The sequence below is a fragment of the Erinaceus europaeus genome, chromosome 2 (assembly GCF_950295315.1).
Source record: "Erinaceus europaeus chromosome 2, mEriEur2.1, whole genome shotgun sequence".
NCBI classification, from domain to species: domain Eukaryota; kingdom Metazoa; phylum Chordata; class Mammalia; order Eulipotyphla; family Erinaceidae; genus Erinaceus; species Erinaceus europaeus.
The window spans coordinates 92,002,926-92,016,797 of NC_080163.1; the positions used below are offsets into that span (position 1 = coordinate 92,002,926).

The window sequence follows — 13,872 nt, forward strand, 5'->3', positions numbered from 1 at the left end:
ATTGTTTTAATATTACTTTATGGTGGCCACAGTTAAGAGATGAATATTTTTTTTATTTTCCCTCCAAACAAAATTTCATCTGTGGGAGTCGGGCGATAGCGCAGCAAGATAAGCACAGGTGGCGCATAAGGCAAGAACCTGCATAGGGTATGGGTTGGAACCCCCAGCTCCCCACCTGCAGGGGAGTCGTTCACAAGCAGTGAAGCAGGTCTGCAGATGTCTTTCTCTCTCCCTCTCTGTCTTCCCCTCTTCTCTACATTTCTCTCTGTCCTATCCTACAACGATGACATCAATAACAACAATAAAACAACAAGGAAACAACAAGGGCAACAAAAAGGAATAAATAAATAATAAATAATTAAAAATATAAAATAAAAAATATAAAAAAACAAAAGCGGTGAAGTAGGTCTGCAAGTGTCTGTCTCTCTCCCCCTCTCTGTCTTCCCCTCCTCTATTTCTCTCTGCTCTATCCAATAACAACAACAACAATACCTAAAAAATAATAAATACTTTTTTAAAATTCATCTGGAGGGAGTCGGGCGGTAATGTAGTGGCTTAAGCGCACGTGGCACAAAGCGCAAGGACTGGCTTGAGGATTCTGGTTGGAGCCCCAGGCTTCTGACCTGCAGGGCAGTCACTTCACAGGTGATGAAGCAGATCTGCGGTGTCTTTCTCTCCATTTGTCTTCCCCTCATCTCTTGATTTCTCTCTGTCCTATCCAACAATGACGACATCAATAACAACAACAATAATAACTACAACAATAAAAATAAGCAACAAGGGCAACAAAAGGGAATAAATAAAATGAAATATTAAAAAACTTTCATCTGCAGGTATGCATCCATAGCACTGTTATGTCCCAATTTACTAGTTATTTGTTCAAATACTTTGCTGTAAGTGTGTTCTAGAAATCCTTGCTCTGTCATTAATAAGCAGATTATTTGTCCTCCTGGACCTTAATTTATTTTATGCAATATCAGTATAATGGAACTGATCTTAAAGAATTATGAAAATTAAATAATAAAATATAGGAATATCATATGTATAATAGACATGTTAACAGCAGTACTATAAAATACTATACCTACATTTTTAGTGGCTATCATACTATGTCATAGTAACTTCAACATATGTCAAAATCCTTTGAGAAACTGACTGATAAGCCAATTAAACTTTTTATAGCAGTGTTTGTGGTCTTCTACTTGGAATTTTCATATACATACTCAGCTCATGATTAACCTTAAGACTGTAAACTCAATTGAATTTCCAATTCAACCTATCCATGAATACCTATCACATAGACAAATAACTAATATTACCACAAGTTCAGACAAGAGAAAAATGTTTAGGTTATTGATATTACTGCATATTTTGAAGATTTGCTAGGAAATTATATGAGGGAAAAAGAGAAACACGCTCTTTCAAAGGAATATGTGGACCCAAGCACTGAACCTTGAGCCCCAAATAAGCATTCAAGATTCACCTCAACAACCATTTAACCATGTTCTGTGAGTCAGCATAGGGCAGAGAATCAGAATATGTGACCAATAATGTATTTTTCCTGAAATTTAATTTCAAGATTTTTTAACTCAAGATATTTGTATACCTGGCTTGAAACAAAATTCCACCCATAATTTGAAACAGGCATCCAATCCTGCCATTTCAGCCATAAATCTAACAGATTTAACAGAGCATGTCTGAAGAAAATCTTCTAATCTTTTTATGCCAGAATTAGGATTTGCTTGAATTTCCTTTTCAATATGTAATGATAAATTGTTCCATCTTTCTTCTTCTCTTTTCTCTAGTTTAGCTAGTTGTCTCTTTTTATTTTCTTCAATAATTGTTTCTGCACTTTTCTTCTAGAAAAGAAAATATTAGAAAGACAAGAGTGAATGCTTCCATGATAACACTCTTGATATTTCTGAAAGAAACATATTATCTCAGGTCACTAGTTAGTTATTCGGGACACCGAAATAAGACATCAACCAGGACATTAGGAGTCTCAATTAATTACATGAAAATACCTGGGTATTTTTTATACGAAAGCAATTTATTAAAAAATATATGGAACACTTCACAAATTTGCATGTCATCCTTGCACAGGGGCCATCCTAATCTTCTCTGTATCATTTCAATTTTGGTATATGTGCTCCTGAAACAAGCACAAAACACCTATTTTATACAACCATTCCCTTTATCTATCTCCACTATTGCACCCGTATCATTCTGTTTTCCTCATTACACCTTTCTTCATTTTGCAAATGTTTTAAAGAAAGAATGAACTTATTATCTCTAGTAACATAGTTATCTCTAGTAACATATGGTTAGTATTTAGAATGTACTTGACAAGTACTAATTTTAAAGAGATTTTATTTTTTCTAATAACTCAGGAAATCACGAAGGTGCATAACGCTGGATGTTGCTAATGTGTGTTTTTCATGTAGCTGTCAGACCTCTACACACCAGTCTTGCTAGATAAAGAATATACCTGAAAGTTTCTTTTCTTTGGCACAGAAAACTTTTCTGGAGGTGGCAAAGCTCTTTCTTTCCCAATCCTTACTGATCCACTACTTCCTGCCAAAGATTTCCCAAAGATGTAATAAAAGTGATATAATTTCTGTATTTCCCTTCTTCCTTTGGCATCTTTGGATTTGGCTGTTGGAAATAAATTATTAAAATATGATTTCAATGTTATTTATACTGGGTTTCCATTCAGAATCATGTGAAAGTTCTGACAAATACCCCTAAAATTTTTTCATTAATCCAATTATAGTTCTGTTAGAGATTAAGATGTAGAAATTAAACTTAACTGTATCACATCTGAGTGTCAAGGAAGATCTAAATCAGCATTTATTATTTGCATACTCACTATTTTTACTATATGGTAGGCATATGAATATATGCCCTCATTTTCATCCGCTGCATGAACACCCAAAGAGAGGAAGCAGAGAGAAAACTCAGCAGGTGAGCGCATACACACATCCCAGGTATCTGATTTGGAAATAAGATATCTAAAATATTTTTTTTTAATTTCTGCCTTCAAATAAGTTTTCAAAAATGTGCTTGAAACATTTTAATAAATCAAACTATAGTAATATCATTGCATGAATTCTGGAAACAATACATTACTAACTGGCACATTTTTCTTAATAGTATAATAATAAGCAACACAGAGGGGAGTTGAGCGGTAGCACAGCGGGTTAAGTGCATATGGCACAAAGCTTAAGGACTGGTGTAAGGATCCCAGTTTGAGCCCCTGGCTCCCCACCTGCAGGGAAGTCCCGTCACAGGTGGTGAAGCAGGTCTGCAGGTGTCTGTCTCTCTCCTTCTCTATCTCCCCTCCTCTCTCCATTTCTTTCTGTTCTATCCAACAACAATGACATCAATAACAACAAAATAATAACTACAACAAGAAAAAACAGCAAGGGCAACAAAAGGGAAAATAAATATTAAAAAATAATTAGAAAAAAGAAACACAGGGACTCACCTGGTAGCAATATATCTTTTCTCTATGCTATTTGAAATCCCAATAGTAGAAATCTCAATTGTGTGCGACTAGTAATTTTTCCTATACTAAGTTTACCAGAAATTCTGAATTTGTTTAGCAGAAATTCACATTTTAAGTTGTTTTCACAATAAATACTTATATAATTTAATAATGTAATAATTACTTAATAATTTAGAGCAAGTATTCAATGTAACTAGTAATATAGGATATATTAGAAAATTAGATTAAAGAAAGCATGTAGTCTTATAGAATAACACGACAGTTTTTAAGCAGAAGAACAAAGAAATAAGACAATTTTTCAGATGATAGTAAGAGTTTTACTTGCTCTACAATGACAGAAGAAAAAGTTACTGAAGTGTACTTTTTTTCTATTCTGTGTTTTTCTTTCTTTCTTGTTTTGTTTTTCACCCCATAATGACCCTGGGTCCATATTCCCAGAGGGATAAAAAATAGAAAGGCTACCAGGTGAGGGTATGGGTTACAGAATTCTGGTGGTGGGAAATGCATGGAATTTTACCCCTTTTTTCCTATGGTTTAGTCAGTGTTTCCTTTTTATAAAAAAAATTAAAAAAGAATAAGTAAGGTAATTTTAATAAAAACATGTAATATAATTTTATATAACAACCTAAGAAATGAAATCTTATTTTTCATACTATGTAAACTAGTTTCTTTTCAATTTGATATAGAAGTGTTGGAAATGTTTGTTATTGCAGAAAGAAACTAAATTTAGAACTCACAAATATCAAATCAATAATTTTACTTAGACATATGATACAGCCAATAAATGAGAATGTTTACTAGCTAGAAATTATATTTACCATCACTGTTGCACTTAGTCCTTTCAAAATCACTACTAAGAGGTCTAGAAGAATGCCAGTGTGTGAGTTCATCAAATTCTATTGTAGAATTAGACTGAACAACCAGGTCATCGCTGGGGAAAAGGGGGATACAGCAAATATTAAAATACATATGTAATTTTTAAAGTTTTATACTCTAAACTATAGTTTCAAGGATGTCTATTGTTAATTTTGTAAGTGAGTCAAAAATGTTTGCTAAACTTAATACAATTAATAAAAAAATAACCAAGAAGGGGTTATCCTACCTGTAGAACTGTTATCTCTGAAATAATAAAAATCGCACATTCAGGAATTACTTGTAAAAGTACCAAATAATAATTTTTATAAATATGTACTTATTTCCTTTTTGTTGCCCTTGTTTTTATTGTTGTTTTAGTTATTATTATTGTTGTTATTGATGTCATTGCTGGATAGGACAGAGAGAAATGGAAAGAGGAGGGGAAGACAGAGAGGGGGAAAGAAAGATAGACACCTGCAGACCTGCTACATTGCCTGTAAAACGACTTCCCTGCAGGTGGGGAGCTGGGTCCTCCAACCGGAATCCTCAAGCCAGTCCTTGCGCTTTGCCCCACATGCACTTAAAATGCTGTGCTACAGCCCGACTCCCAAGTACCAAATAGTAATTAAATGTTTATATAGAAGGGTCTGTATGGACTCAAACTCTGAATGTTTCTTAGCTTGAACTGAGGAACACGGAGACAAAATAATGAATTATGACAAGAAGGTGGTGTGATTTTTAAAAAGACAGCTCAAGGAAGATCTTTGCTAAAATGGTATTTGAGCAATGGGTTAAAAGTTTTCTGAGTCAGAATATTTTGGGCATATAAAACAGCAAGTAGGCTATGAAGTAGGAACACAATAGTCAGGGCTGTGTGGTGGTGCACCTGGTTGAGTGCACATGTTGTAGAGGGACCCAGATTTGAGCCCTCAGTGCCCAACTGCCGGGGAAAGTTATGCAAGAAGTGAAGCAGTGCTGCAGGTGTCTCTGTGTCTCTCTTCCTCTCTACCTCCCCCTTTCCTCTCAATTTCCGGCTGTCCTTATCCAATAAATATAGAGACTAAAAAAGTAAAAATTTAAAAAATTAAATACAGTATACAAGATATAGTGCTGGGAAATTATGCAGATGAGGTCATATCCACCATGTTGTCCCCTCAGGGTATTGTCAATTCCCAGTGATAGTTGATAGTATAATCCCAGAGTGCCTTGTTTACTCCTCCCCCTTCCCGTTCCCTCAAGAGCTGTGATCCTATCCCAAAGTGCCTTGTTTCCTAGCCAATCACTTCCCGACTTTCTCCCATAAAAGCCCTTCTTCTTGTGCCCCTCACTCTCTTAGCCCCTTCACCTGCAGACCCGAGGAGGGTTGCTGCATGTAGTGGGAGGTGGTCATTTTGCTAGCTCCACATGACCCTAACCACTGCTCTCTCACCCAACTCTGAGGTGCTCAACTCTGAGGTGCCCATGGGAGTAAGAATTGTGTTCCCTCTCCACTCCGGATCTCCTCTCTCTCCTCCGCGGTGCAGCCAGACAATATAGAAATAAGCCAAGTGTATACCAACAAATGATAAAAGACATGTAGAGTGTGAACACACACATGGATGCTATATAGACATTAAAAAGAAGGAAATTGTGTCACACATATGCCACTTATGGATGGACCTCCTCCAGAGACAGTAACAAAGTGAGATAAATAAAAGACAATAAAACTTTTTATGAGTTTAATGTAGAATCTGAAAAAAAAAGTCAAGCTCAGAAACAAAGAGTAGAACAGAAAATTTTAGGAGTTGACAGGTGAAGGGAATGAGAAGATGTTGATCAAAGAATACAAATGCCAATAGATAAGAAAGATGAATCATAATCTACAGCCTGGTGACTACAGTTATCACCATGATGTATACAAGAAAGTTTCCAAGATATTATGTATAAATAACTATTACTGCCAGAAAGAATGGCAATTATATAAGGAAGTGGGTTTTTAGCTAAATTTATTGTGGTAATCATTCTGCAATATATATATCTATAAAGTCATCTCATTATACACCTAAAACATCCCATATGATAAACCAATTATATCTCAATATGGGTGGAAGAAAAAAAAATAAAGGCTTGCAAAAACAGAAGAGCTTGAGAGATTGGTTGAAAAGAGGTAAAGTTGGTAAAGGAAAGTAAATTGGAAAAAATGAGCCATTTATAAAATAATGAAAACTGTTGTTTTAGGTACACTAAGTTTACATGCCTAGACATGCTTTAGAAGTACAATTTCTCACACCCTCAAAAATATGTTACCTTGGGAGTCAGGTGTAGCGGGTTAAGCACAGGTGGTACAAAGCGCATGTACTGGAATAAGGATCCTGGTTCGAGTCCCTGGCTCCCCACCTGCAGGGGAGTAGCTTCACAGGTGGTGAAGCAGGTCTGCAGGTGTCTATTTTTCTCTTACCTTCTCTGTCTTCCCCTCCTCTCTCCATTTCTCTCTGTCCTATCCAACAACAATGACATCAATAACAACAACAATAATAACCACAATAATAAAACAAGGGAAACAAAAGGGAATAAACACATATTTTAAAAATATGTTATCTTATATATGCTATCTTATCACTACCCCCACAAAAGCAGCAATATTTCTACCAAAGTCCATAGAACTACTTCTCTTTCATCTACACACCCCATCATAACTTTTTGTTAACCTCATTTCTGCAGTTCTTGTTCACAATATTTTCTGAAATTTGTTTGTTTGCCTTTATTTAAATAAATAAATAAATTATTTTCCCTATGGATGAGACCACACTGCATTTTTATTTCAAATGAATGTTTTTAATTTTTCCTGAAGGCCTGGTTCAATGGTAAGAAACCCCTTCAACTGTTTCTTCTTTGAATAGCTTTGTATGCCTCCTAAACCTGATTGGTAACCTAGCAGGATAAAATATTCTTGGATTCAGGCCTTCCCATTAATGACTTCGAATATATATGTCAGTTCTTCTAACTTTCAGAGTTTCTGGTGAGAAATCAGCTGATAATTTTATGCAATGTTTTTAGAAGTGATAATTTCGTTCTCTAGAATAATCTCTTTGTCTTTGGTCTCTGCCTTGGTGAGCATAGGATTAGATATATGTATCTAGGATCTCTATAAATCTCTTGTATCGGGGGGGCAGGATTCTCTCCTAATTTGGAGAAATTCTCAGCTAAAATTTCTTCAAATAGAATATCTACACCTTTCTCACTCTTCTCTTTGTGTTCCATGGCACAAATATTATACTTTTTTCTGTTGTTCCATAACTCTTTTATATTATATATTTTTTTTTCACTATTTTCTTTGGGTGGTTTCCTCTACTGTATTTTCTTGATATTTATTTTTATCGTCAACATATGCTTCCCTGCAGATGTTCCTCTTTGTTGTTTTGTCTTTAGCTCAGTTACTATACTTTTTTCCATTTTAAACATTTTTTTTCATTTTTCATTTATTATTGGATAGAGGCAGAGAGAAATTGAGGAGGGGACAGAGAGGGAGAGATACAGACAGACACCCGCAGCACTTCTTCACCACTCCTGAAGCTTTCCCCTTGCAGGCAGGAACCAGGGACTTAAGCCCAGGTCCTTGCACACTGTAATGTGATCATTTAACCAGATGTGCTACCACCTGGCCCCAGTTACTGTACTCTTTATGATTCTAATCATTGTGAGTTTTTTTCTATAAATTTCCTCATTATTTCCACTGAATTTGTTGTAGTTATCTTCCATAATTCTTCTCAACTCAGTAAGTATCCTTTCAACTGTAGCTTTGATGTCTTACGGGAGACTGAATTAGGAGTTCCTTAAAGATACTGCAGACAATGATGGTGTGCCCTCCTCTATGCTCAATTCTCTGAGAAGACCTGGAGCAGTAATTTGTGTAGAGGCCAGTTTCAGTGGACACTGAGACAGTAGATGGCAGGGACCTAACTGGATAGGGGCCACAGAGGTAGAGAGTCTAGAGGCAACTGGGCTGCATGGATAGGCAACAGAAAGCAGCTGTCAGAGATGAGGTAAGCCTGCAGAAATTGGCTATGGCAGAGGCTTTACAGAATGAGCTGGTTGAACAGAGAATCTCCACAGATATACCTATGTCTAAGGTAGACTTCTTTGGCGGAGTTGTTACAGGAGTGTGCAGTTCAGAGAGAACACTAACTGGTAGAAGGGCAGATGAGTTTGTTAGTCTGGTAGCACCTGGCAACTGTAACAGATGTAGAGGTTAGCACAAGAGCAGTTGCAGAAGCCTCTGGAGTTGAAGCATTAGGAGTCAGAAATGCTGAGAACTAGGCAGGCAGGAAGCTGCAGGGGCAAGATTCTAGCCAAGTGGTATTAAACCAAGCAGGGAGTGAACTTTTATCTTAGTTGTCAGTTTTTGTCCTCAGTACCATTAACTTATATGGAAATATTTTGGCACTGATATCCAAGAACCCCAGAACTAACTTGCTAAATCATACCAAATGACAATTCTAAACTCACACATGGTAAAAGTAAAAATTATGTTAATGTAAATGGCATAAAGGAGTTCTGGGAAAGTTTAACTAGCATCGCCAAACTGTGGGGTATAAACTGCCGGCAGAATGGTTGCTGCAAAATGTTTGCATGTTATTATTTCTGCTTTATACTTTATTTCAGTTGTTAAGGTGTCAGGCTTCTTCAATTTTTTTTTATCAATTAAAACAGGCACTAATAGGGGTATTTTTGTGAGTCAAGTGGCATAATATAAGCTTTTAAAAACTATAGCTGTATTTATTTAAATAAAATGAATCATATTTTTTTCTAAAATGACTTAGTTTTTATTTTTTTTAAATGCTCTGAAATGTCTACCTAGGGGTCATAAAGATGTTTCACTGTTGTTTTTCACACTTAAATTTCATTTAAAAGCATTTTATTTTAATAAGAGACAGATGATAAGCGGATTGATAAGCCAGAGAGCACTGTTCATCTCTGGCTTTCAGTGGTGCTGGGAAGAGATTCAGAAACCTCAGGGCCTCAGGAATGAGACTCATTTGCATAGCCATCATGGTATCGTACCAGATTCACACTTAAATTTCTATTTTTTAAAAATATTTATTTATTTTTATTGTACAGATACAGAGAGTAATTGAGAAGGGAGGGGAATATAGAAAGAGATAGAAACAGAGAGATACCTGTAGCACTGCTTTACTACTCATGAAACTTTCTCCCTGCAGGTAGGGTCTAGGGGTTTGAACCTGGATCACTGAGCACTTTAGTGTGTGCACTTAACCAAGTGAGCCATTGCCTGTCCACCCATGCTTTCTATTATTTATTTATTTATTTATTTATTTTTATTTACAAAATTACGTGTCAACAGGGTTTTAAATCCACACCATTCCCACCACCAGAGTTCTGAATCTTCAGTCTCCCCCACACTTAAATTTCTATTTGCTTAGAATACTTTTTTTGCATGGTGTTATATAGGGACAGAATTTCTTTTCTAAATATCCTATTCTGTCTACTTTCCTTCCTTCATAAGTTTACATTTTTTTTATTCAAACTATTTCCTTACTACCATATTATGCCTCAAGGAAATGTAATTTCCTTTGTTTTTCCTACCTGTTTCTCTTTCTTATCTACAAAAACTTATCTCTGGTATAGGATAAATAAATCTAGCAAATAAAAAATGTTAGGCATACAGATACATTTGAATTCCATGTAAACAATGAATACAACTGAGTAGGTAGACATTGCTTGCTTAGTTTTAATGTAGTATCTATCCTAATAACCACTTTTTATTGAATAGTCACCCTGTTGTTACTCCCTTTCTTTTATTGAAAATATAAGTCTAGATTTATTTCTCCTTGCTAATTTTGTTCATAATTTTGGTGATTTCAAAGTTCAAGTTAAGGATTCATCTGGTACCTGTTTTTTAAAGTTATTTAAGTTGTTTGTATTATCTGTATTTATTTATTGGATAGACAGTCAGAAATCAAGAGGAAGGGGTGGTAGAGATGGATAGAGACAGGAAGACACCTGTAACACAGCTTCACCACTCTCAAAGCTTTCCCCCCATAGGTGGGGTCTGGGGGGTTCAAACCCGGGTCCTTGAGCATTCTAATGTGCTCAACCAGGTGAACCACCACCTGGCCCATAACATCTGTTTTTTAATTCTATATGTGACAATTACTAAACCTTAAATACCTCTTTCATTATGTCTGCAACTTGCCATACCCACTACAAAGAAAGATTAAAGAAGGTAAGTAAGATATTTTCATAAAGAAGGTATGAAAAATGGTAAAGAAGATATCTATATATGAGAGCAAAGGAAGACTTTTTAAAAATGGACTTAAATGTTTAAATTATTATAATCAAGCATCTATAACAAAGAAAAAAGTCATTAAAATGCACCTTCCAATGTGAAATTATAGCCATATATGTATAATAAATACCACAATAAACCCAGCTCACTATATTAAAAGATATGAATACCTCAAAAGCAAAACTTTTCTTTAATTACCTGCTTAGAAAAGGTAGTTCTGACAAAATATCTCCAGCATATTCTTCTACAATATCAGATTTCAGAGGAATTAGTCCCAATTTGTCAATTTTTTGACTTGGTCCTGAAAGCATTTAGAAAGTCAGTAAACATTTTAATAACAAACTGTGCCAATAATTTCCCATTGTGATGTATATTTTTCTGGAACAGCTTAGCTAAATAGAATTTATTAAATAAAAATTGATAGAATCATTGAAAATCAGAATGTCAGAATGTCTAAATTTATATTTCGTATTTTAATCCACAGATTTGTAATAATTGACTTAGTTAAATTTAGATCTAATCTCAAATGAACTTGAATGTATAGTCAAAAAATATTTAAGCAATCTAGAAAAGACAGGTATTTATTCTGAATCACAATGAAAATGCACAACTTTTCTACAGATCAAAGGAAAAAAACATACACAATTAATTTTTAATTCTAAATATATCAAAATACCAGTAGCATAACATAACAATAACATAACCTCTATACCTTTGATTAAATTTTAAAAACTTTAGATATTTTATTTAAATCCCAAATAAATATTTTCTCCATAAATAGTCTGGTTGGGGACTGGGACACACCCAGTTAAGTGCACATATTACCAGTCTCAAGGACCTGGGCTTGAGCTCCCATTGCCCAGGAGCAAAAGAGCCACTCCACGAAAGAGGAAGCAGGTTAAAGGTGTCTATCTTTTCTCCTTCTTTCTATCTCCCTGTCCTTCCTCAATTTCTCTGTGCCGTAATAGTAATTAAAAAAGAAGAAAGAAAAAAGATTGTAGATTTGTAGAGTTTGCACCTAACCCTAACGATAACCTTGGTAGCAAAAAAAAAAAAAAAAAGAAAGAAAGAAAAAAAAAAGTCTGGTGTAATTGGTTAATCACAATCTCCTGAGATATCCTTATGAAGAGTCTTCTTACTATGTACTACTCTGTGCGTATGAGCTTTAGTAAAATTAATATATTGTAGGAAATCTTTACATTTGTATAAAATATTGTACAGATATAACTAAATATAACACATAAAAAACCCTTCAGTATCTAGCTAAGGGAACAAGCAGATATGAATTCAAATATTTTCTCTACTATGAAATATAATTCAAATATATTTGATTCTCTATATAATTCAAATTCAATTCTCTATATAATTCAAAACAACCTTCACGAGACCTTACTTACACAGTGAGATTGATCATATCATAAGCAGGCTATCATGAAATAGAATAGAAGTCATATGAAGTGTAAATCACATTGTCTTGTAATATAGATATTTAATAAATATTCATTGTCTTCTTTATTATGCTCTTACATTGAATAAATGAGCAAAAAAAACAGTGGGGTACTAAAAAAATGCTGAAGATGTGGAAGCTGATAGGTAGGTTTATCCTGTGAAAAGAAAAAACTTGCTACATCTTTCTTATTTGCTTATTTACTTTTGCTGGGACTTCATAGCATACCAAGACAAACCTTTTCAGATGGAAGAGAAAGAACACAGAGAATCAGATAGAAAGATACCGTAGCACAGCAATTTTCCTGAGTGTGCCGGTAGGAAAGTACTAACTCAAAATCTGGGTTGTGAACATGACAGAACAGGCATCTTCCAGGAAATCCATTTTGCTAATCCCAGATCTCTCTTGCAAACAATAATTGTGTTGTCAGACTATTTCTGTTCTGTTCTGAGTGAAGCCACTTTAAAAAATTTAGTACCTCTTGGTGGTGTTCCTTTCTGTGTAAGAAAGGGTTTAGATGTTGTTCTGATAGGCATAGGACCTCCAAAATCATTATCTCCTGTGAGTGTTAAGACTGTGTTCCACAACTTCAGATACTCCCGTGTCAAAGTGTCACCAAATTCCAAGTTGAGCCCTATGTAAAGGAGAAAATACATTTAATTAGGTCTGAATGATAGTGATCACATTTTATTTCTATTTTCATGTGTTTTTTCATAACTTATTCCCACCAACAACATATTACTGAAAACTTAAGCATTTGAATGCATTTTGCTTAAAAATACTAACATATTTTTATAAATGGCATACAACTTGTCATATGAAACAACAATGGCATTGTATAAAGTGTAACTGATTACTAATGTATCTTCAGAATGCTACCCCAACATTCTATTGCCAAAAGTGCCTGAATACAAATGACTTTCACCATGATCACCCATGGTTAACACTGGTGTCCACTGGTGTACATGTACTCCACATGTTAACTCACTTCTATATTTTAAATCATCTAATTGTACTCACACCTTTAAGTGTATATTTTTCAATCAAATAAACATTGTTTTGTAACATTATCTGACTTTGAAGTGTGCATCACTGAAAATCAACCTGTGTATATACTGCATCACCACTAAAAGTCCAGTTATATCCTTTAGAGGATGTACATTGGTTCTTAATACTATGTATCTAAGAGTGGCTGTCTCATTTGGACGTTTAAAGTAGAATTGCTCCTGACACTTCATTCTATAAATAAAGTTATGAGAAAATTAAGTTAACTTGAACATTGATCCTAATGTTTACATGTCTATTTTGTTTTACTCTGAACTCAAAACCAGTTTGATCAGTGGGAGGTCTGTTTATCATTGAATCTGTAGAGTGAAAGCATGTCAATTACAGTTTAGCATGTCAGGCTGGGGGAAGTGTTCAGTGAACAGTACTATGGAATAGCAGGACAGGGCTCCTGTACCATCTTCATATACTCCAACCTCACATTCCTTTTTGTTATTACAGAGACAACACCCTGTGCAAAATAACAAACAGTAAACCTCTGGTATAATTTATAACATCTACAAAATATCAAAGTATGACAGAGCATAATAAACAAATGGTAACATCATACTATTCAACGAGTAGTTTCTTTGCCTTTCTTCTATCGTTTTACTCTAAGTAGCTAATAAAGTATCTTACAATTTGTCTTGGAAAAAAAAAATAAACGGAATTCTTGCAAAGGCCCTCAATGGAACTATTTAGCAGTTGTAAAAAATTTAACTTTTAAAAAAT

The 13,872-nt window shown here is 34.7% G+C and overlaps 1 protein-coding gene and 1 non-coding gene across 2 annotated transcripts in view; both read right to left on the reverse strand.

Moving 5' to 3' along the window:
• Positions 1-13,872, reverse strand: part of LOC103114806 (probable ATP-dependent RNA helicase DDX60) — an 83,839-nt gene that overhangs the window by 57,313 nt on the left and 12,654 nt on the right. The window contains exons 9-13 of the mRNA XM_060171615.1: positions 12,575-12,730; positions 10,848-10,950; positions 4,327-4,439; positions 2,489-2,655; positions 1,607-1,859 (exon numbers count right to left, since the gene is read on the reverse strand). Of these exons, the coding sequence (XP_060027598.1) occupies positions 1,607-1,859; positions 2,489-2,655; positions 4,327-4,439; positions 10,848-10,950; positions 12,575-12,730 (792 nt within the window). The remainder of the gene's footprint in view (positions 1-1,606; positions 1,860-2,488; positions 2,656-4,326; positions 4,440-10,847; positions 10,951-12,574; positions 12,731-13,872) is intronic.
• On the reverse strand, positions 2,059-2,165 carry LOC132537162 (U6 spliceosomal RNA). Its single transcript, XR_009548625.1, has one exon. It is a non-coding gene; the product is annotated as a U6 spliceosomal RNA (small nuclear RNA).